The following is a 24,734-nucleotide window of genomic DNA, read 5'->3' as shown; positions in this document are numbered from 1 at the left end:
ATTGACAGACAGGGATGCTTGGCATGATGCAGTCCATGGGGTCACAAAGAGTCTGACATGACTGAACGACTGAACTGAACTGAAATATCTAGGAAAGCTCATGGACACCCTTCTTAGCCATGTTTTTATACTTTTCATAGCTTATTTAATTTCATATATAAAATAGGTAGTTACTTTACAGTTTCAAACTTTAAATAAATAGTATTTACCATGTGCAGTAATCTACAATTTACTTCTGGTTTCTGCTAAATATTGGACATTTATCTAGGTCGATTTATAGATCTAGCTCATGCGTTTTAACTGCAGTTTAGCACACTATTTTATGCATTTATCACAATTTTATCATCCACTCATCTGAGGACTGGTATTTTACTTCCAATTTTTCACCATTATAAGAAATGCTTCTGTGATTATTCCCACGCCTGGCTCCTTGTGTATCTTTGTGAGGATGTCTATAGACGTCCTGAAATTGGAATGCTTGGTCGTGTAATATGTGTATCTTCAGTTTTACTATATATTTCCAAACTACTCACCCAGATGGCTGCATTAATTCGCACTCCCACCAACTGTGGATGCAGGCTCCCATTCCCCCAAATCTTGTTAATGGCTAGTACTACCAATTTTTTTCATTTTTTGGTCAGATATAAAGGATAAAAATTTAAGTGGCATTTCCCCAATTACTAGTGATGTTGTTGAACATCTTTGCATGTATCTGTCAGGCCTTTAGGGCTTCCTCCTCTAGAATTCCTAATCAAATAGTTTGTTCGTTTGTTTTTTTGCTTTTCTTAAAGAGTATGGGTTGCCCCTTTTTCACTGATTTGTGGCAGCTCTTTATATTTTCTAGACACCAATACTTTGTGTCAGCTGTATGCACTGCAAAGAACTTACAAGGCTTTGATGTGGATTTACTTTACAGTATCTTTGCTCAGAGAGAAGCTTTTGCTTTTGTATTTTTTTTAACGTCAACACATTTGAAATGCTTCCATTTTGTCACTGGGCTTCCACGGTGGCTCAGCTGGTAAAGAATCTGCCTGCAATGTGGGAGACCTGGGTTTGATCCCTGGGTCGGGAAGATCCCCTGGAGAAAGGAAAGCCTACCCACTCCAGTATTCTTACCTGGAGAATCCCATGGACAGAGGAGCCTAGCAGGCTAGAGGTCATGGGGTCACAAACAGTCAGACATGACTGAGCAATTAACACTTTCACTTTCTAAAGTGCTACCCTGATTCCCACGCCCCTCTTTTCTCACGGGGCTTACTGTCATAGCCTGAGTCTAGAGTAGCATCCTCCACACTGCCCTCCATCACCCCAGAGCCTTCCTTCTTAAAATAAAAAAAATTATTTATTTGGTTGCACCGCGTCTTCATAGTGGCATAGAAGATATTTCAGTTGCAGCATGCGAACTCCTAGTTGTGGCATGTGGGATCTAGTTCCCTGACCAGGGATCGAACCTGGGCCCCCTGCACTGGGATCTCAGGGTCTTAGCTACTGGACTGCCAGGGAGCTCCCCTCCCACCCCAGAGACTTCGTTCTGAAAGGAGAGAAAGCAAATCTGAAGAAGACCGTAACCAAGACCTTCATCCTCACGGCTGCCTACAGGATGAAAGCCAAGCTTGCCGGAGACTGTGCCCCGCCCTCGTGTGTGATCCGCCCACCTGCCCTGGCCCACCTCTCTCCGCCACCACGCTCTGTGGTAGGGGCAGTCTTGGGCCCCAGCTCCTGACTTCTCTCTGCATCCTGTCACGGTCTTCTCCTGGGCACGCTTTATCTTCCTGCAGCACGAGTTTGTGGGGCAGCCGTCAGAAATCACCGCAAGCTGAGGCTTAAACTGGAAACGTGCTCTCTCAGAGCACTGGAGGCCTGAAGTCTGAAAGCGCAGTGTCAGGCAATACTGCACGGACAGAAGCATCCGCGGGTCAGTTCTGGGCCTCGCCAGGCCCTGTTTCTTTCTGTCCCTCCTTTTACGGCTCTGCCCCGGCTTTGAGAAGGATACGCCCTGACCCAAGGCAGGTGACGAGACACAGGAGCAGAGTCAGCCTGCCCACCTGAGGTCCTGCAGCTTCAGGTCATCGAGGTCAGCTGCCTTCCAGCTGAACCACAGAAGCAGGAGTGCGCCCAGCGGACCCGCGCAGAGATGTCCCAGCCAGTTTACGGGCAGCTGGGAGATCAGTCCTTACAGACAGTGCTGCGTCACTGAAGTCTTGTGGTTGTTAGGCAGCAATGGCTAACGAATACACACGCCTGGGACTGTGACAAAACAATGAACTAGTCAGCCTGCTGCAGGACACTTTCTTTTCTTTATTTTGATCACGCAACACAGCACACAGGATCTTCCCTGCCAGGAGCCTAACTTGTGCTCTCTGCATTAGGACCGTGGAGTCTTAACCCCGGGGCTGCCCGGGACGTCCCGCAATGCACCTTTAGACCCAGTGTTCCCCTTGTCTGAAATGTTTACCCCACCGCCACCTATCAAGGCCATCCACCTGATGAGTTCCAACTCAACCTTTAAGTCTATTTTTTTTTTTAACCTTTAAGTCTAAATTGAAGCACCGACTCCAGGAAGCCCTCGGGGACTGCCCTGGGTGCAGAGTCGTGCCTGGTCAGGGCTCTCATCTTACGCATCACAGAGATGCCCGCTCTGCCACTGCTTGTTTATCTAACTATAAGGCTTTCGATCCCTGGTGCTCGCAAAACGACTGGCACCAAAGTTTGGCACTAAATGAATCAAAGAAAAATAGATGTCGTGGGGACAGGGCAGAAGCGGGTGAGGAGGAAAGGGGGAGAAGAGACTCAGCTGAGGACAGAAGACAAAGAAGGTTGATAGAAGTGCGCGGGTCCAGACGCCCCTCGCACCGTGATTCCGATGCACGCGGGGTCCTTCTCGTGGTGATAAAAGCTCATCTGATCACTGAACCACAGAACACAATGGAAAAAGGAAGCAAAAGTCTGGAGCGGGGCAGGGGAGGTGGTCCCTGCTGAAACATCTCAGCGAAAAGGCAAGGATAGCCAGACCACACAGGATTCCACAGAGGCGAAATGCAGCTGATCTATTTTCTGTGACGATAACCACAGAGGCGGGATTAAGAGAGAAAAAGCAACAGACACACACGCTTTATTAAGCCTGTACCCACAATGTATGCCAATAAGAAACAGAACCAAGGAGTTATCCCCAGCAGCTTCCACATTTGCTGATATAACTCATATGTATTAAACGCCTACTGTATGCTGGCTAGACTCTGTGTTAGGTACTCCACAGGAACTAATTTTATTTAATCTCCATGGCCACACTCTCAGGTAGGACTGTACCCATTTTACAGATAAGGATACCAAGGCTCAGAGCAGTTAAGCAACTGCCCCAAGACACACAGTCCTATGAATCAAGGGCAATTTGATCAAAGGTCCTGCATGATCCAGTATGACACACCGCCTCTAAAGACGCTGTAGGGGCTTCCCTGGGGGTCCAGTGGTTAAGACTCCAAGCTTTCAATGCAGGGTGTGTGAATTCGATCCCTGGTTGGGGAACCAAGACCTCATCTAACGCTTGGTGTGGCCAAACACAAAAGACAAGAAGCTTTAACGCAACCTGGGTGGGGAGCGTGAGGGCGTTAGAGAGAATGAAGATGCAATATATCTAATGCTATGAAACTCCAATACTTTGGCCACCTGATTCGAAGAGCTGACTCATTTGAAAAGACCCTGATGCTGGGAAAGATTGAGGGCAGGAGGTGAAGGGGACGACAGTGGATGAGATGGCCAGATGGCATCACCGACTCAATGGACATGGGTTTGGGTAGACTCCGGGAGTTGGTGATGGACAGGGAGGCCTGGCGTGCTGCGGTTCATGGGGTTGCAAAGAGTCAGACACAACTGAGTGACTGAACTGAACTGAACTGATGGGGCTACATAAAGCCTAATGCCATTATGGAATATCATTACACCATGTATCATCAGGTAATATATCATTACATTCTAGTATAGCATCATGAACTAAAAATAACCCATGCATTTTCGCAGACTTGTTACCTGCCAGCCCTGCCCTGAATCGCTCTGATGCTGGATCAGAGGAAGCCTGGGTATCACCGAGGAGCCAGTCTGCTGGAACTCCTGCAAATGCCACGCGCTGTGCCATATGGAAACTTGATATGCAAGCCCTTCCGGCAAAATGGGAGGGGCGAGCAGAGTCGGGATCGGGGTGTCAGACAAAGCAGGCAATTATTTTTCCGAAGGCTGTCAGGAGAGGACAGGGAGGAGAAAGGCAGGAGTGACTGAAAACATGCCGAGAAGAACCCGAAGCCCCTGGGACTGAGGAAGTGAGGACCTCAGCCTCACCCAGACGTCACGATTCGCTGTCCCAGGGGACAGGCGTGTGCAGCTGCCCACTTGCTTTCCTTCTGCAGTGGGACTCAGGGGCGAGCAGAAAGCAGTGACAAGCATCCCTTTTCATTCTGTCCTCTTTTGCTTCCCAAGGGAGTCCAAATGGGGTAACTGATCAATGAAGAAGCTGTGAAATCAAATTCATATTTTATGGCAAGAAAAGAAAACTTCAAACATAAAAAGTGTCTTCGGTCTCCTCTTCCCCACCCCCACTCTGCATCTTGTATCTGAATTCTTGTGGTTTTTGTTCAGTCATTCAGTCATGTCCAACTCTTTGCAACCCCATGGACTGCAGCACACCAGGCCTCCCTGTCCCTCACTATCTCCCAGAGTTTGCTCAAATCACGTCCATTGAGTCGGTGATGCCATCCAGCCATCTCATCCTCTGTCGTCCCCTTCTCCTCCTGCCCCCCATCCCTCCCAGCATCAGGGTCTTTTCCAATGAGTCAGCTCCCTGCATCAGGTGGCCAACGTATTGGAGCTTTCAGCTTCAGCATCAGTCCTTTCAATGAATATTCAGAACTGATTTCCTTTAGGATGGACTGGTTGGATCTCCCTGCAGTCCAACGGACTCTCAAGAGTCTTCTCCAACACCACAGTTCAAAAGCATCCATTCTTCAGCACTCAGCTTTCTTTATAGTCCAACTCTCACATCTGTACATGACTACTGGGAAAACCATAGCTTTGACTAGTCGGACCTTTGTTGGCAGTCACATCTCTGCTTTTTAATATGCTGTCTAGGCTGGTCATAGCTTTCCTTCCAAGGAGCAAGCATCTTTTAATTTCATGACTGCAGTGTATCTGCATTAGACATTGACCAAACCTCCCCCATTGGCAGAAAAACCTGCTCAACCAGAAAGGGCAACCTTCTCCCAGTGTCAACAAGACAACTCCTTAAAAGATAACATTCCTTTTTGATTTTGTAAGAGGTCACATCACCCATCACAATGACACTTGGATCTGGACCGTGTTATCTGTCAATAATTTCTTGCCTGGAGAAACCCATGGACAGAGTCCATATGGTTGAAAAGAGTTGGACACAGTTGAGCAACTGACACTTTCACTTTCTTTCTTTCTAATGTGCAGCCCTCTGTCTCAGAAAACTTATATGACTGTGCCTTGACTTCTAGTGGGTGGAACAGTTCTCAGAGTTTTGTGAGATGCCATTCCTGGGTTATAATCTTCATTTTGGTTCAAATAACATTTTCCATTTCTATCTTAGGTCAACTGATTAATTTTTCATCAACAAAACACACAAACAGACAGTATCCCACCAAAATGCCTCTGGCATCTCTACCAAGAGTACAGAAGCCCTCTGGAGAGCATAGTACAACTAACATCGACTGTCCCACATGTCTCAGTGGTTCAGGGCATTAGTTAGGATGAGCTGTGTTTTGCTGCCATAACAAGGTACCCTATGATTCCAGGCACCCAGGGGTCCAGGGACAAAGGCTCCTCTTCAACCCATGTACCTTCCATCACCACCTGAGCATCCCTGGGCTTGCTGCTTAGTGAGACGGGTCCTTCTGAATCTAGATCATTCGCATCACAGAAATGAGCCTCGGTTTCCTCGTCTGTCAAATAAAATGAACAATATCACTGACCCCACAGGACTACTGTGGTTTCCCAGGTGGCGCAGTGGTAAAGAATCCGCCTGCCAACGCAGGAGATGAGGGTTCAGCCCTTGGATTGGGAAGATCCCCTGGAGAAGGAAATGGTAACCCACTCCAGTATTCCTGTCTGGGAAGTTCCATGGACAGAGGAGCCTGGTGGGCTACAGTCGATGGGGTCACAGAGTCGGATACAACCAAGCAACCGAGCACGCACACACACAGGACCATGCATGCAACGTGCATGCCCATGATGTACGTTCCTCGGCTGTGAGTTACATTCTTGTGACATTTCCCACCCAGAGAAAAAGGCAACAGGAAAAGATACAGAAAGCAAATGTTTCAGGGCATGAATTATAGTTGTTCCCATGTGGTGAGATTAAAAGGAGACTTTTTTTTATCTCCCGGAACTTTTCTATTCTCTAGATTTTTAAAATAGTTAACATATGTGATTTTAACAAATGGAGGAAAAAAGCCAGCGTATAAATGCATCTAACATGAGACCATTAAAGCCAAGTCTAAAAAGTGCCTGGCCTTGAAGGACCTTGAGAATAAGAGGCTACAGACGGCAGCCCAGGTTCCAGATGCAGCCAGAGCCCTGTCTTGTAAAGCCTCTGAGCGACGGATGTTTTTCACATTTTTAAAGGATTGTAAGGAAGGAAGAGGAAAGGAAAAGGCAACAGAGACCATATGTGGTCTGCAAAGTGCAAAATATTTACTTTCTTGTCATTCTTAGAAAAAGTATGCTGACCCTGTTTTAGCTCATTTGATCACCTGATTCTTCACAAAGCCAGCCTTCTCCTTGCAGGGACTTTACTTAGAATTCATTTTGGGTTTGTTTTTTTTTTTAATGCCATATGCACATGTACATATTGTTGTTGTTCAATCGCTAACTTGTGTCTGATTCTTTGTGACCCCATGGACTGCAGCACGCCAGCCTTCCCTGTCCTTCACCATCTCCCGGAGTTTGCTCAAACTCACGTCCATTGAGCTGGTGATGCCATCCAGCCATCTCATCCTCTGTCATCCCTTCTCCTGCCCAATCTTTCCCAGCATCAGGGTCTTTTCCAATGAGTCGACTCTTTGCATCAGGTGGCCAAAGTATCGGAGCTATGCACAAGTATAAATGCACGCAGTACATATAATTCTCCTTTTCATTCAATGATCCCACATTTAGGAACTGTTTATTGCGTTGGGGGGTATTAGTGGGGCCACAGCATCCAGCCTGGTCCAGGCACTGGTGTAAGCTGGAGGATGCAGTGATGAATAAAGTTCTGGGATCAAACGCACACTCACTCCATCCTCCAACGAATGACGCTCTGAGGCCCCAGCTCCAGGCCATGTGCTCTGTGGCAGGTGCTGGGGATTCAGGGCAAACAAGACAGATCAAGACACTGCATGCGAGGAGCTGACAGTTCACCAGGGAAGCAGGTGCCAGGCAGGGGCCGGGCGGAGAGGGCTACAGAGAGGCAGGGCACCTCACCCAGACGGGGCCTCCAGGAACGCATCTGGAGGAAAGGACGCCTCCGGTCCTAAGCAAGGACCGGCCAGCTGACGTGTGAAGGAGGAAAGTGGTTCCCAGCAGAGGGAGACCGTGAGGAAAAGCTCAGATGCCGAAGGGCACGTGTGTCCCGAGAACCCACTGCAGCAGCCGACGCTTGGCTCGGGGGCAGAAGACCAGCCTGGGCTGAAGCTGAGGATGTGCGTGGAGCAGAGCCCTGGAGAGAATCCACGTCAGAGAGAAAAGACAGAACGGCGTGGACCCGAGCGGGAGATTGCAGAGGACTTTGGATGTGGAGTAAACACTCAGAAATGTACGTTTTGTATGTGCTCAGATGCTCAGTTATGTCCAACTCTTTGCAACCCCATGGACTACAGCCCGCCAGGCTCCTCTGTCCCCGGAATTCTCCAGGCAAGAATACAGTGGGTCGCCATTCCCTTCTCCAGGGGATCTTCTCAACCCAGGAATCAAACCCATGTCTCTTTATACCTCCTGCATTGGCAGGCAGGTTCTTTACCACTAACACCGCCTGAGAAGCCCTGGCCACCCCTTATTCAGAGCTGAGCTCCAAAGAGCTTCGCATCTGTTACCCCAGCAAACTGTGGGTCATCGGAGCTACCAGCCACGCCGCCCGCCTGGCCTGACCTGACAACTGGTTAAATGGAGATCGTGATGTCCACCCCCAGGAACTGAGAATCAGAGCGTACGAACGAATCCTGCACCCCGTACCCCCACACTCACAGCAGGGCCGTTCGCAACTGCCCAGAGGTGGAGACAGCCCAAATGTCCGGCAGTGGATGAATGGAAAAACCAACATGACACAATCAGGCAGTGGGACTGTGTTCAGACATAAAAAGGAACGAGGTTCTGACACAGGCTACAACGTGGATGAAAGCTAAAAACATTATGCTGAGTTTAAAAAAAAAACAGACACAAAAGGTCACATAACTGTATGACTGCATTTATACAAAAATAGCCAAAAATGGGTGGATCGACAGAAACAGAAGGAAGATTTGTGGTGACCAGGGCTTGGGGAGTGACAGCTTAATGGGGACGGGGGCTTCCTTTTAGGGGGATGAGAAACGCTCTGGAACTAGACGGCAATGTTGGTACACAAAACTGTGAAGGGCCCAAGCGTCACTGAATGGTTCACTTTAAAACGGCTGACTTTAGGAGTTCCCTGGGGCCTGGAGGGTAGGATTCCAGGCTTTCACAGCTGTGGCCTGGGTTCAATTCCTGGTCAGAGAACATCCCGCAAGCCCCAATGTGCAGCCAAAAATAAACAGATACAGATAAAAAGGTTAATTTTATGTTATGTGAATTTCACATCAATTACAAAAAATATATATATATATATTTTTTTGTACAGTTGATTTACAAGGTCGTATTAGTTTCAGGTGCACAACAAAGTGATTCCGTTATACATACTCTTTTTCATATTCTTTTCCATTAAGGTTTCCTTTGGATACGGTACAGTCCCCTGTGCCATAGGCTACGAACTTTCTGTTTAGCCACTGAATACATAATAGCTTGTGTCTGCTGACCCGAAACGCCTAAAGTCACCACCCCATTTCCCCTCTTGTAACCACACGTTCGTTTTCTATGTCTGTGAGTCTGTTTCTATTTTGTAAGTTCATTTGTCATTTTTTAAAAAAGGACATTTTTAAGGAGACCATGAGAAACAGAGGGTCTGGGGTAGCCCGCCCCCCAGGCTTCCCAGCCGTGTCCCTCACACAGGACAGCTGCCCAGACTCCTGCAGCACACCTTGCCGGACTGTTCTGTGACTTCCTCACTGCTGAGCATCAAAATCCCCTCGGGACCCATTTCAAAATGCAGACGCCTCGGCAACTTCCAATGCAGGGGTCACGGGTTTGATTCCTGGTCGCAGACCTAAGATCCCACATTGCCGTGTGACATGCCGCCCCACCTCAAAAGAAAAAAAACAGACAACCTGCAGATGCCCCGGCTTCATCTCAAGAGCCTGGGGTGCGGCCAGGGCGCCTGCATTTGTTCGGCCTTCCAGATGGACTCTGGTGCACCCCCAAGTTTACCAACCACAGACCAGGTCCCTTTTCCCTTTTCATCTTGAGACCGTCCCTCCATCACCTGCAGGAAGCCCTTCTTCCCTCTTTACTGAGTTCTTTGCAATAAACAGTAAGACTTTGGCTTCCAAAGGAAAGAAAAAGGTACTTGGATTGCAGTGACCCATCCAAGCAACAGCAGCTGAGTCAAAGCGAGTTATAATTTGCCTCAATCAGAGGTCACCAGCCTTGGCTGAACATCAGAGCCTTCGTGGGGATGTTTTCATTTCGAGACTGAGGCCCCGCCTGGGACACAATGACTCAGAGCCTCCTGACGGAGGTCCAGGCCTCAGTGCTTCTCTAAGGCACCAAAGGCAACTTCTCTGCGCTTCTCCACCCACTCCCCGCTCACCCCCACCCTCGAGCACACTTCCTGGTCCAATTGCTCAGAAAATGTTGACTCTGAACGCCAGTATAAGTCTTTTGATTCTCAAGCAAACATAATTAAGAAAGTAAACAAAGCATGAAAAAGCCTATAACAGATCCACGCTTCAGATTAAGTTTTTCTATTTAACTATCTGTGGCTCATGTTTCTGGTGCCCATTAAGTGGTCAACTGCCAAGGAGCATAGATCTGCCTCCGGAAAATAACTCAAGGCTATAAAGCGCTTTGAATATATAGCTCACACTTATTTACTCATTTGGCTGTGCTGGGCCTTAGTTGAGGTCTTCGAGATCTTTAGTTTCCATATGGGAACTCCTGGCTGCAGCATGTGGGATCTGGTTCCCTGACCCAGGACTGAACCCAGGCCCCCTGCATTCAACTTAGCGACTAAACAACCAGCACCACTCCTGCGTTGGGAGCCCAGAGTGTCAACCACTGGACCACCAGGAAGTCCCTCTGTTTTCAAGTTTGAGGCTGGAAAGAGATTTAGTGAAGATGATCTTATTTGATCTTCCCAATATCTCCATTCATTCATTCATTCATTCATTCATTCATTGGACTTCCCTGGGGGCTCAGACTGTAAAGAATCTGCCTGCAATGCAGGAGACCCAGGTTCGATCCCTGGGTTGGGAAAATGCCCTGGAGGAGGGCGTGGTAACCCACTCGGCACTCTTGCCTGGAGAATCCCATGGACAGAGGCACTACAGTCCATGGAGTCCCAAAGAGTCAGACACAACTGAGCAACTAACACTATCTATCGCTCAGTATCTCCATTCGTTCATTTATTCTTCACTCCTACCTCCCGAAGCCCTCCTACCCACAGGGAAGAGAAGGGGCAAGATGTGGGAGATGCCAACACCTGGGATGGCCAGGGACACTTTCTGGTGAAGAACACACAAACTGCACTCTGCAGGGTAAGCAGGAGAGAGTGCGCAAATGCTGGAAGGACTGTTCTGAGCTGGGGACCACACCATCGTGGTCACAACAGTCTATCAGTTTTTGCATTAAATTCAGAACACCCCGGTCTTGCTCAGGTCCAGGTGAGTACACCTACTATTTACCTGTGGAATTGGAGAAGGGAAGGCTCTGAAGGGGACTGGCTGTGATTCTAGAGACAACGTGTGCTTCTGAGACACACGGCTGACGATCCCTTCCCCTCCCCCCAGCCCCAAGACACAGGATGAAAGGAGCCACAGGCATGGAGCTGCACAGGGCATCCTCAGAGCCCGTGTCCACATCCGACTGCCGCTGACACACCTTCTGTCATGCATCCCCAGGGCTCGACATGGGAGATGACAATCTTTTAGCTTTTCCAGGGGCTTTAATCCAGCTTCTTCTTCTCGAAGAACTGGCCAAACCAACATCTCCATCCGTAAAATTCACTTTGATACCAGATACAAATACAAATACCAGATACAAATTCACTTTTCTTCTTTGATACCAGAATTCTGGGATCTTCCCTGGTGGTTCAGCAGTAAAGAAATCACCTGCCAAGCTGGAGAGGTGGGTTCGATCCTTAGGTTGGGAAGATCACCTGGAGGAGGAAATGACAACCCAATCCACTATTCTCGCCTGGGGAAATCTCAAGGACAGAAGAGCTTGGCCGGCTGCAGGGTCACAAAAGAGTCGACATGACTTAGCAACTCAAGGACAACAACAACAACAGACGCTACAAGTGGAAAGGCCGCTGCAGTTTCTCCTCCCATAAGCGATCCTTGACGTTCTCCCCCGCCTCCACCTCCTCCGTTAGGTATTCTTCCATTAAGTAGAATCAGAACGCTAAAGACAGAGAGAGTCGATGAAGGAGAGGCAGACAGGCCTCACCCCCCCTGGGGCAAAATAATCACCTCCTGCAGCATCTGTCCATTCCACATAGTTGTCACACGTGGCCCCTCACAGCAACTCCAGCGGCCGGAAGCTGGCACCAGCAACAGCTGAGTACATATGAGAAGTATGTGCAATACTACGTACAAAATAGACAGCTAACGAGAACCCACATACAGCTCAGGGAACGCGGTGCTCCGCGGTGACCTCGATGGGAAAGAAACCCAAAATGGAGGGGATCTATGTGTACATGTGGCTGATTCACTTCGCTGTACAGTAGAAAATAACGCAACACTGTAAAATCAACTACACTCCAATAAAAATTATTTTAAAAAAAGGTATGTGCCCACCCTGCTCGTTTTAAGTTCTCAGCAGAGGCATCTTCCGTGCCATCACGGCAAAAACTAAGGGAGACCGAACAGGATCGGGACTCTCATGAGGGAGGGCGCTGGGGAGAAGGCAGTGCTCCCATCACTTGCTGACCCCGGAGCCTGACCAGTCAGCGTCATCAGCCACGCTGCCCGACAGGAGCGTCTATGTCCCCGTCCCCTGCAGTGCTGGGCAGCCTCTTTGGATGTCAGATCCCCAGGCAGGGAGCAAAGCAGCAGGGAGCAGGCATCTCCCAGAGAGGAGGCTGCCAAGATGGAAAGCAAAGCTGCAAAATCAAGCGGCGGCATCACAGCTTCTATGTTACTACTTGTTTTTCAGGAAACACATAACAAAACCACATCTCCAGGACACACACACATACATACGTAAAAGCACAGAGCAATCTAACTGCTCAGTGGCAGGGAAGTGGTCCCACAAGCTGCACCAAGACAGAAGGACTCCGTACAGGTGCTAAACCGACGAGACGAAAATCATTTCGAATTTTAAAAGTAACACACAAGAAGAGAATGCACAGACAGTTCCAACTGTGCAAAAATGTATGCAGGCACGTACACTTGTAAAGAGAAGGGAAGTCTAAATACAGGAGTCAGGGTTCAGGTTGCTTTAGAGTTGATTTGAAGCATACTTAAACAACATAAGCATTGGAGAGAGTGGTTATGTCTTAATAATTATAAGATACAATGTAAATCATTTTTGTAAAGGAAAAAAAAAGAGAAAAGAGAAAAATCTAGAAGGGTACCCACTAAACTGATGATGATGGTTGGCTTTGATCTGGGAAGAGTTCAGGAAAAAGGAGCATCCTACTCCATTCCGGCTGACATTTTTTTTTCTTTAGTTCCCCAACCAGGGATCACCCCAGTCCCCCCTGCAGCAGAAGCACAGTCCTAACCACTGGACTGCCAGGGAATTCTCCAAAACCAGATATCTTTTTTTTTTTTTCAGGCTACTGTAACAAATAACCATCAACTAGGTGGCTTATAAACAACAGGAATTTATCTCTGGCAATTCTAGAAGCCGAGAAGCCCAAGGTCAAAGTGCTAGCAGATTCAGTGCCTGGAGAGAGCCCGCTTCCTGGCTCGTAGACAGTATGCACACGTCCTGACGTGCTGGAGGTGGAGAGGAGAGCTCTCTGGGGGCTCCTTTCTCAGGGCACTAACCCCATTCCCAAGGGCTCCACCCTCACGACCTGGTCACCTTCAAAAGGCCCCACTTCCTAACACCATCATGCTGGAAATTAAGTTTAACACATGAACTTTAGCAGGACACAGTCTGTAGCAAGAAAGGACTGCCACATAAAAATGTGTTCAATTTTTATAATGAGATTTGTGTGTTGTATTAATGCAATATTAATAAGACTAAAAAAGAGACACGAGGCCATGGAGATAAACAGCCACCCTCCTCTCCTAACCTCCCCTCCACTCCACCCACCAGCAGAAAAATCACTGCTTTACACTGAAGTTGCAATCTTCACAGTCACCATCAATCTTAACTTCATATAGAAGCAAACTACAAAGATCACAAAAATGTCAGCATCTCCAGATAGCTGTCCACGGTCCATTCTGTTTCTCCCTAGAGCCGGCCGGGGGGAGCAGCGGCTCGGACTGGCCTCAGCCTTACTCACCACACCTCCGCCCTCCTCCCAGGCCTGGCCAATTCCACCTTCCCCAGCCACCCCTGCCCATTTCCCCTCTCATTAAGCCATCATTTGGCAAAGCCTCTGCACAACTCTCTCAGCTCATTTCCCATTAACGGTGACCGTGTACGCCTTCTCCACCCCACCGTCAGATAAATGCAGGAAAATAAACACCCTTTCAGGGAGCGATTGGACAAGCGGAATTAACGCGGCCACAGCGGGTTCAACCTGACAGGCTGTAATGAGTAAAGCTCTTTTCACGAGCAATGTGGTGCTCGAGCTCCAAAAGGGAGACAAATACATCTGAAAGGCTGAAGGAAGGGGAGCCGAGTTAGAGGACAAGGTCAGGGTTAACCATTTCCTTCCCGCCCTCCCAGAGTCTTGCCACCCTTCAGGTCCTGACTGCGTAAGAACAAATAGGGAGGGCACGTCCCATGTGGACTCGCAGAGGCACCTGTGCTTGGACTGTCATGGGCTGATGTCAGAACCCCTCCAGCAGGCACCTCCCTGGGGCTGCAGTGGTTAGGACGCCACACTTACAGTGCAGGGGGCAGGGGTTCGATCCCCGGTTGGGGAACTAAGATCACAGGCCATGTGGCACAGCCAAGGAAATAATAAAAAAAAAAAAGGCCAAGGAAAAATTTAAGAAAGCTAAGAAGATATGTTTAGGGGATGCTTGAAACAATTTTAAAAAGAATCCCTCAAAGCACCTCTGTGCTGAGCGCACTCCTGCACCAGCTTGTTTCGCCAGGGACTGGCTTGCTCCCTCTCACCCAAACTCCACGCACGGTCCTCCCAGAGGACAGAGCGGAGGCTGTGGGGTCTTCTGAAGGCAGGACCCCCTTCTTCCAGGCATTCGTTTTGCAGGACGAGCCCCCTCTGTCATCACTGCAGCCAGAGCCTTTTGCTCTCACGGCTGTGCCCTGCTCCTGGGCCGAGTGTTGAGCGTGAGGCTTTGTTGCAAGGTAGGATGAACAGGAAACTGAAAAGATCTCTGTTTGAATTGCCCCACGGAACTCCTGGCTCCTAAAGTCCAACCGCAGTGAGCATTCTGAAACCAAACTCCGGCCACCACTTTCTCCCCCAGAAGACCATATTCCCCTTGGCTGCTCAATCAGTGCTGACAACTAGCCACACTCAGGGTCAAAACCCAACAACTCAGACTTCAAGATGCGTCTTCCCGACATCCGAGCTGCTGCCCTTTCTGGGTCTGGTTGGCAAATCCACAGTGAGACCAAGGGAAACCTCCAGCCCGTCTCAGAGTGACGGACAGACAGTTCCCCAGATCCACTCTTAAGAGTCACGTTTGCATTTGGGTACTGCTGCAGTTATAAGCAATGCTTATCTGTTTATGAGACCGTCCAAGACAAATTCCCCTTCTGACATCAACAGCATGAGCTAACTTCTCTTAAAACGTCCCAGAACAGATGCTTCCTGCCAGGTTGATCTATCTGCCAGTGAGCGAGGTCCTGGGGGTTCGCGGTTCTTAGCCCTTTCTGAAGACCTTTCATTCCCTCCCTCAGTGTTCACCCACCACTCCCCAACCAGGCCTCATTTTCCAAGACTTCCCCCTGGGATCTTCTCCATATTCAAAGCATACAGTAGAGCAAACAGGAAGCAAAAGGTTAAGGGGAAAAAAAAGGTACCGCTGCATAGAACAAATGACTATTTACACTGCCCAGAGAAAGCCTCTACATTTGGGCAGCTGATCAAATACACTGATACCCCCACTCCACCCACCCTCCCCGCCCCAGTACCAGGGAACAGTGACTCCTCACGAGACAAAGAGCCCTCTCCATATATTGCCTTGGAAGCCCAGTGGGGGGCAGGGGGGCTCAGGTGGGAAAGGCAGAAAGAGACCAGCAGGGGCCGTACCAGCCCCAGTCTGCCATCCAGGAGTGAACGCCACTGGCCTTCCTGCCCGGGCGAGAAGGCACTCCACTGGCAAGGTTACACGGAAGCCAGGTGGGCTGGAAAGCAGGATATGGCAATCCACCCCCAGAGCCATCACCAAGCAGACGTATGTGTCCAACAGCAAGGAAGCAGAGGATCGGGGGGGGGGGGGGGGGGGCAGAGGACCACAGGCTTGACATGGCCGTTCAAGCTCTCATTGAACAAGAGTGACACGCAGTCTTTCCTCCGAGATGACATCACCGCACAACCAGCCGTTCGGTCCAGAAGCTGGTCCCTCCGGATCAAGAGTGGTCAGTTTCTCATGAGCGTCTGGGCCATGGCCCTCCCGAGGCTCTCCCTTCTCTCTCTCCGATGGGGAAGGAAGAAGGCAGGTGGGGAAAGGTGAGCCTACCTCCTACCTCCAGGGAAACGAGCCCTGCTGATTCCAGGGACTCCGACCTGCTCCCCACCCATCATGATGCCCCCAGAGAAACTCTCTCCCCCGGATGGTCCTTCCTGCGCCTCCTCCCTTCCTGGGTGAGCAGAGAATTCAAGCCCCAGCTCAGGCCTCTCGGGGAGGGCTTCTGCCCACCTCGGGGACTTGCTAAAACACTGCGCCTGGTAAGGTGACGCGTGCCTGCACTGGGTCCTTCTTGACGGCCACCCTTCAGCCAAGCTGGTTTCGGCCGATGGCGCTGGACCACAGTCTCACAGTCTGGCTTTGGCTGTCTCTGCTCAGGGACCGCAGCCAGGATGCAGCCTGCCCTGCGTATCGGACTTCTCAGTAAGCAAGGACAAGCTCATTCCCCAAGCCCAGCCCCCAGCACCATTTAGGCCAAAAAAAAAACCAAACCCAAATCTGGTGCCTTATCACTTTCTTTAAGTAACGAATTTCTGGCTGAGCTGGGGTCTCATGGCTGTGCAGACTCTCTCGTCGCAGAGCACTGGTCAAGGCTATTTGTGGTGCATGGGCTTAGCTGCCCCGAGACTTGCGGGACCCTCCGGGACCAGGGATCGAACCCATGTCCCCTGCATTGGCAGGGGGGATCCTCAACTGCTGGAACACCAGGGAAGTCCTTGGTGCCTTTTTAGATTTTTTAAGATTTTCACCTGGCAACCCCTAAAGGGAGTTATCAACCCTCAAGTCATAAGAAAGAAAATGGGGGTAAGGGACATACAACTGGTTCGCGTCGGAAGCGAGCCCACTCCAGAGCCCTGTTGCCCAGTCCCCCGCCTCGTCCTCCTATTAACCAGCGCTCGTGGGGCAGATGCTCTGCTGAGGGCCTTCTGCTGTGGTTCCGCGTGCTGTCAGCTCCCTGGGGACGTCACAAGCTAAGGGTCAGCCCAGCGTCCCGGTCACTCCCTTGCCCCCAGTCGAGGTCCACTCCTGCAGACAGTGCCGCACCGAATGAGGTCAAGTTGCTCTCCACGCGTTCAATGAGATCTGACATTTAAAATCTGAACTTTCCAAAATGCAACTGAAGGGATGATGAGTCAGACCACCGAGAGCTTATTTTCTTTTAAGTCACAATTCAATCCCTCTAGGTAAAAGTCCTAAATGGCTTGAAGTATCTATTTCGATATCACTGGCCACTTAACAGAGACACGCCCGTGGGTGTTGAGCTTGAACAGAAGTGGATTCAGGGCACAGAGCTACCACGCCCTGACGCAGGAGCTCAGTGGGGGCGGTACTCACCCAGTGAGGCATCAGGAGGTCGGCCAGGTAGACGAACGCCGCTCCGAGGGCGAAGCCGACGGCCACGGGGAGAAAGGCCAAGGAACCGAAGCCGCCGGAGGCCGTGGCCATCTCCACCGCCGGGGCCAGGAGGGACCAGTAGGAAGCCGCCAGCATGACCTGCAAAGCCGAGAAAAGCAGCCGTTAAACCGTCCCCAGGAGCCCTTCCAGTGGGGACTTTCCTCACTCTCTGTGGCCCAGGTGGAACTCCTCAGTGTCTGCCTTTCATCGTCAGGGGTAGGTAGGAACCATTCCGAGGCAAAAAGCCCCCATGCGAAATCTACCGCTGTGAGAACTTAATCTGGAGTAGGACGGAGTTGACCTTGTGAAGAGGGAGTCTAGTTTGCTATCATCTCTCATATCCAGACCTGACTGCTGGAAAAACCATAGTCTTGACTATACCGACTTTTGTCAGCAAGGTGATGTCTCTGCTTTTAAATACAATATCTAGGTTTGTCATAGCTGGTGTTTGTAGATAAAGAAATTGAATCTCGAAGTAATAAGATCATTTGCCCAAGGTCACTGAGCCAGGAAGCGGCAGATCCAGGGAACTGAGCAAAGTGGGACCATCCCCACCTCAGTGAGAAGGGAACCACAAGAGGGAAAGGAGAGAAATGAAGTTGGTCTCAAATCGCAGTGGAGTCAATGGGATCAAAAGCTCTCCAGGGTTTAGTGAATTAGACACTCACTCGCAGTTGTCTCCCCTTACAGATGCCGTGACGCCTTGGCTAGAGTACACCCACGACCCACTGCAACCGTATGACAGTCAGCACTGACAGGTACAATGCTGAATGGGTTTCTAAAATTACTTAATGACGCCTTGCCTTTAAAAACACATTTGCATCATCCATCTCCAAAATAACATCCCGAGTGACAGAACCAGGTATTATGAACACAACAATAAAGAACAAATACGTGAGGAAAGAGAATGATTTCTCTTCTGCGAAGCGTCACCCACATACAGTCACTGGCTCGGCACTAGACGCTCCCAGGAAAAATCTTTAGCGCCACCCGTAACAAACTGCACCCGCCTCAGCTGTTCCTCAGTCGCTCAGTGGGGTCTGACTCTTTGTGGCCCCATGGACTGCAGCCCACCAGGCTCCTCCGTCCTCCTCTACCTTCCAGGGTTTGCTCAAACTCATATCCATTGACTCGGTGATGCCTTCCAACCATCTCATCCTCTGCCACCCTCTTCTCCTTTTGCCTTCAATCTTTCCACCATCAGCGTCTTTTCCAAGGAGTCGGCTCTTTGCATCAGGTAACGCTTGGAGCTTCCTTATCATTTCCTTCTGATGAATATTCAGGGTTGATTTCCTTTAGGATTGTCTGGTTTGATCTCCTTGCAGCCCCAGGGACTCTCGAGTCTTCTTCAGGTCCACAATTCGAAAGCATCAATTTTTTGGCATGAAGCCTTCTTAATGGTCCAATTCTCACATTCGTACATGACTACTGGAAAAGTCATAGGTTTGACTATACGGACCTTTGTCGGCAAAGTGAGGTCTCTGCTTTTTAATACGCTGTCTAGGTTTGGTGATTTACTCACTAAGTCGAGTCCAACTCTTGCGACCCCATGGACTGTAGTCTGACAGGCTTCTGTCCGTGGGATTCTCCAGGCAAGTATACTGGAGTGGGTTGCCATGATCTCCTTCAGGGGATCTTCCTGACCCAGGGATCAAACCCACATCTCTTACATCTCCTGCACTGGCAGGCGGCTTCTTTACCAGTAGTGCTACCTGGGAAGCACCCCTCTCAAAGATGACCACCTCCTAATCCCTAAAACCTGTCGTGTCACCTTACATGGCAAGAGGGACTCAGCAGCTGTGCTTAAGGATTCTGAGATGGGGAGATGATCCTGGGTGAGCTGGGTAGGGCCCATGTCATCACAAGGAATGTTATGAGACAGCAAGACGGGTCAGAGTCAGAGAGAAGATGAGACGACAAGAGCGTGGTCAGACAGGAGAGACTGGAAGATGCTAGGCCACTGACTTGAAGATGGAGACAAGGTCATGAGACAAGGAAGGTCGGTGGGCTCTAGAACCCGGAGGAGACAAAGCAACAGGTTCTTCCCAGGAGCCTTGATTTTACCCCAGTGAGAACCAACCTCGACTTCTCATCTCCAGCACTGTCGGATGAGACATCGGGGTCGTTCTACGCCACTATGCTTGTGGAGCTCTGTTAGAGCAGCAACAGGAAGCTGATGCAGCAGATAAAGGCATGTGTTTTTTTTTTTTTTTTTTAAGAGCAGTTTTATATTCACAGCAAAACTGAGCAGAAAGTACAGAGAATTCCCACATACGCCTGGCACCACATATGCACAACCTCTCCACTACCGACATCCCACACCAGGGTGGGACGTTTGCTACAGCCAATAAACCTACACTGGCATGTGGTTATCACCCAAAGCTCACAGTTCACATTAGAGATCACTCTCTGTGCTGTATATTCTGAGTTTGTACAAATGCACAGTGACACGTATCTATTATTCTGGTATCAGGACTGAGAGTTCCATGCCCTAGAACTCCTGTGTTCCGTCTGTTCATCTCTTCCTGGCAACCCCTGGCAACCGCTAATCTTTTTAGTGGCTCCACAGCTTGGCCTTTTCCAAAATGCCTTATAGTTGAAACTGTACAGGATTCAGCCTTTTCAGACTGGCTTCTTTCACTTAAGTCAAGTGCATTTAAGATTCTTCCATGTCTTTTCATGGCTTGATAGCTCATTTCTTTTTAGCACTGAATAACAGTCCTTTGTCTGAATGGACCATGGTTTTATTTATCTATTCACTTATTGCAGGACATCTCAGTTGCTTCCATGTTTTGGCAATTATGAATAAAACTGCTGTACACATCCGTGTGCTGGCTTCTGCGCGGACGTAACTCTTCAGTTCATTTGGTAAACACCAGGGAGTGTGATTCCTGGACTGTATGATAAATCCTGTATTTTTTTTTTAAGATAATCCCTCAACACGGGTAGCTTCCTTGAAACTGTCAACACTAGCAAAGCTCCTTTAAATGTTAGGTGTTTTTTTTTTTTTAAAGTCTGTATGTAGTGACATATTAACTAGCTGATACAGAGCAGGAAGTAGTGTATCTGATTAACCTTCAATTACCCCTGAGAAGCAGGGCCTGGAGGGGACAGTCTAGTGAAGAGGAGGTGGTAATCACCGGGCACAAGACTTTAGGGAATAAGCTCAAAAAAAAAAAAAAAAGTCATTACCAACCAGTCCCCTCCATGACCCCAGCTGACAGGTACCGAAGGTCCTCCGGCAGCTGCAACCCTGCTTAGAAAGACAAACTGGGCTACCAGTGCACCAGGGAAGAACAAATCTGACCTCACACTGGGTCTGTTTCTTTTCCTTTTACCTTTGTATTCTATTGCTTTTGCTGTAAGAATATTGCCCATAGCCTGAAATACACCGGAGAGTCCATTCTCAAGGCTCTGATCTTTATTTTTATTTTTTTAATTTATCTATTTATTTCACTTATTTGGCTGCACTGGGTCTTCAATGCTTTGTACAGACTTTCTCTAGTTGCAGCGAGCAGGTAGCCTCAAACACACCGGATAGTCCATTCTCAAGGCTCGATCTTTTATTTTTTTAATTTATCTATTTATTTATTTCACTTATTTGGCTGCACTGGGTCTTCAGTGCTTCGTACAGACTTTCTCTAGTTGCAACGAGCAGGTAGCCTCAAACACACCGGATAGTCCATTCTCAGGGCTCTGATCTTTATTTTTATTTTTTTAATTTATCTATTTATTTATTTCACTTATTTGGCTGCACTGGGTCTTCAATGCTTCGTACAGACTTTCTCTAGTTGCAGCGAGCAGGTAGCCTCAAACACACCGGATAGTCCATTCTCAAGGCTCTGATCTTTATTTTTATTTTTTTAATTTATCTATTTATTTATTTCACTTATTTGGCTGCACTGGGTCTTCAATGCTTCGTACAGACTTTCTCTAGTTGCAGGGAGCAGGGGCTGCTCTTCGCTGTGGTGTGGGGCTTCTCATTGCGGTGGCTTCCCCTGTTGCAGGGCCTGGGCCCTAAGGTGCGAGGGCTCAGGGTGAGGTGAAACAGGTTTAGCTGCTCCTCAGCATGTGACATCTTCCGGATCAGGAAGGGAACCCACGTCCCCTGCTTAACCCCTGGACCACCAGGGAAGTCCCAGGCTCTAAAACACTTTTCTACTCAGAGAGAGATAAAAAGTTGCAGAACTCAGAATAACGCTTGTCTTTTTGGAGGCTTATAGGAACGTCGTGATTGACCTACGTAAAAGACCAGCGGATTCTGACACCAGGAAGTCTGCAACAGCCAAGCACACCCGCTCCCCTTTTAATACAAAAGCAGCCTGAATTCGGCTGGGATGGTTCTTTGGGACACTGGCCCACCATCTTCTCGGTCCACCAGTTTCCTGAACAAAGTCGCTATCCCTCGCTCCGACAACTCTCTGGATTTACCGGCCTGCCATGCACTGCATGAGCCTGCTGACAGCGGCACCAGCCGGAAAGATGGCAGATGGAGCCGCTCGGAGCCGCTCCCCCAAAGAGCACGTCCTCCCTAGATTCCTCGCGCAGGGGGTCCCCGGGTCAGGCTCTGCGTCTGCGGAAGCCGGAGACTGACCTCCCTGACGCCCCTTCTCAGAAAGACACTCAATGATGTGTTTACTCCATGCGATGAAGCAATGAGGCAAGAAAGTCAGGACAGGAGGAAAGGAATAAAGGGCATCTCCAGGCGGTGAGAAAATAAAAGGACATCAGACCGACACTGCAACAGGCTCGGAGAACCAGACCCCAGATGGGAAGAGGGGCTGGAGGGCTCTGGGAAAAGGCAGACTGTAGAGCCCAGGAGGTTTGAATGAGCGTGGGGACACTCACAGTTCTCGGTGGGAGACGACTGGTGGATTAATGACGGGTGCCCAAAAAACTAGGCAAAGGGGAAAAAACAGAGACCACCGCCAACTCTGGAAAACACCAAAACTGCACAAGAAAGGAAATAAGTGAACCACTGACGGTCTTAACAATGGAAGCTACTGTTTATTTCTGAAGTACTTGTCTGCAAGGTTGAATATATACAACAGAAAAGGTGCTCTTTAAAGTCTGGACAATTCAGGGGCATTAATGACGCTCACAGTGTTGAGCAAGCATCAGCACAAGGTTCCAAAGCCTTTTCACCAACAGAAGCTCTGCAACCATGAAGCAGGAGCTCCCTGCCCCGCCTCCCCCAGCCGCTGGTAACCTCTAGGATACTCTCTGTCTCTCTGAATTTACTTAATCTAGACACTTCATGGGGCTTCTCCAGTGGCTCAGCAGTAAAGAATCTGCCTGCAATGCGGAAGCCTCAGGAGACACGGGTTCAATCCCTGGGTCAGGAAGATCCCCTGGGGGAGCGCATGGCCCCCACTCCAATATTCATGTCTGGAGAACTCCATGGACAGGGGAGCCCAGCGGGCTACAGTGACCTACTGAATACCCGTGCACAGACACTTCACATGCATGTCTGGCTTTTTTCACTTGGCATAATGCTTTCAGGGTTGATCCGGGCTGTCAGAATTTTGTTCCTTTTTAAGGCTGAACAATATTCCATTTTTAAGCTGTGACTATGTAACTACTGAACTAACCTTAAAAAATACAGTGTCTGTTGTGTAGGATGGTGGAGGGGTGGGGATGGATAAGAGAACCAAATCCTCACCTTCCACACCAAGAAATCATGGAAGATTCTTAAAGCTGAAAAAGTCAAGAAATGTCAGAGTAGGCATGCAGTTGAAACTGTGGAGGCAAAACAACTGAGGAAACAGCTAAAATTGGTGTTCGCGAATCCCTATGTGAGAATCGGGGGCGGGGACAGTCAGCAGACTTGCTTATGGCAAGCCCCACAGAACAACCTGATTTGTTAAACTATACATGCACATATCTTTGGGGAAATTTTTTTAAATAAACTGATAATATAATTTTAAAATATGTAAATACATAAGTAAATAGTATAAATTTATGATATGATAGTTATTAATGTTTTGATCTTAAGAAGACCCTGATTCACAGTGAAAACCCAAAGCGGGAAGAGGAGCCACTGGAAAAAAGCTGAATTTTCACACAGGCTCCTGCGTGACAATGAGACACCTGCTTGGACTGTGTGTTTTTGTTAAAGGCTCCTAAATCACAGCCTGGACAGAAGAGGAAAAAAGGCCAAAAGGCACTCGCAGACGAGGAGACATTTAAAATCAGCAGACAACCGGCTAGACTCAAATAAGACCATTCTTTTAACATTAAAAAAAAAGAAAGAAATCAGCAGACACTCGCAAGCTGTTTCTCATGCTGCTTGAGAGTAAAATTCCATATTTCCCATCTGTAGTTCCCCAAACCGAGCAAAACTCCTATGATCCTTCTTCTCAAAATGCCAGAGGGATCCATACTTTATAATGCTATTAATTTCCCGCTGCTGTCAGGGTACCAGCATAGCATCAACACAAACAGTAGCTGAACACCTATTTAGCCCACAGCAGGCAAACCTTTTCATTTCCGCTTAAGTGCTCGTTTTAGGACAATTTCAGCTATGGAAATGTACGTGAAATTTGTGAGGAGCGTCTTGAGGGACACATCAGAATATTCTGGCATGATGGGTGCGATTAAGCATTTCTTCTGTGACAGTGAAGACGGTTTAAAGACTGGAGGAAAGGCAAAGCTACAAAACGAAACATCCCTCTTAATAAAAAGGGGGGAGGATATTACTGCAGAGTTCACTGACAATACGATGAACGTCAAAGGCGGGTGGGGCAGCGAAGAGCTGACCAGCAGGGAAGCCGAGGAACGGGGAGGAAGAAAACTCAGCACGAAATCCTGCAAAGTGGGGGCGCTCATGTCCATTCAACAGTGAGTCACCCGTCAGAAGCCCACGGGTGTGGGGAGGGGCTCATAAATTTTGCACTGAGTCAGCTCTCCAGTGCGGCACGTCAATTCTCAGCCATGACTCAGGCATGAATCAAATTCATATGGGAGCTCTATCTATACCTAATCTTTTATTTAAAAAAAAAACAAACCCTCAAAATATACCAGTTTCGTGTAAATTTTACAAAATTAAACCTAACAGCTCAGAATTATAACCATTTACATTCAGCTTCAATTACAGTTGTTGGTTGAGGCAGACTTGCCTGGGTGACCTAAGTCTTGCTAGCCACACCCACCTGGTGAAAATGACGGACAAAGGCCTGGCCTACCAGCTGGAATGTAATTTCCAAACTAGGAAAGAGCACTGGAGCTTCAAAAAGAATCTGCCCTGTGACTCAGTGACCCCTCTCCTGGAGACCTGCCCCAAGAGAA

At 48.8% G+C, this 24,734-nt stretch overlaps 1 protein-coding gene across 10 annotated transcripts in view; it reads right to left on the bottom strand.

Moving 5' to 3' along the window:
- The window catches only part of SLC39A11 (solute carrier family 39 member 11), a 363,731-nt gene that overhangs the window by 216,456 nt on the left and 122,541 nt on the right, over window positions 1-24,734 (bottom strand). For all 10 annotated transcript variants that reach the window (XM_070480055.1, XM_070480054.1, XM_070480056.1 and 7 more), the window contains one exon: window positions 17,388-17,546. In XM_070480055.1, the coding sequence (XP_070336156.1) occupies window positions 17,388-17,546 (159 nt within the window). The remainder of the gene's footprint in view (window positions 1-17,387; window positions 17,547-24,734) is intronic.

The sequence above is a fragment of the Odocoileus virginianus genome, chromosome 17 (genome assembly GCF_023699985.2).
Source record: "Odocoileus virginianus isolate 20LAN1187 ecotype Illinois chromosome 17, Ovbor_1.2, whole genome shotgun sequence".
Lineage (NCBI taxonomy): Eukaryota > Metazoa > Chordata > Mammalia > Artiodactyla > Cervidae > Odocoileus > Odocoileus virginianus.
This window is presented reverse-complemented; position numbering and strand designations above follow the sequence as displayed.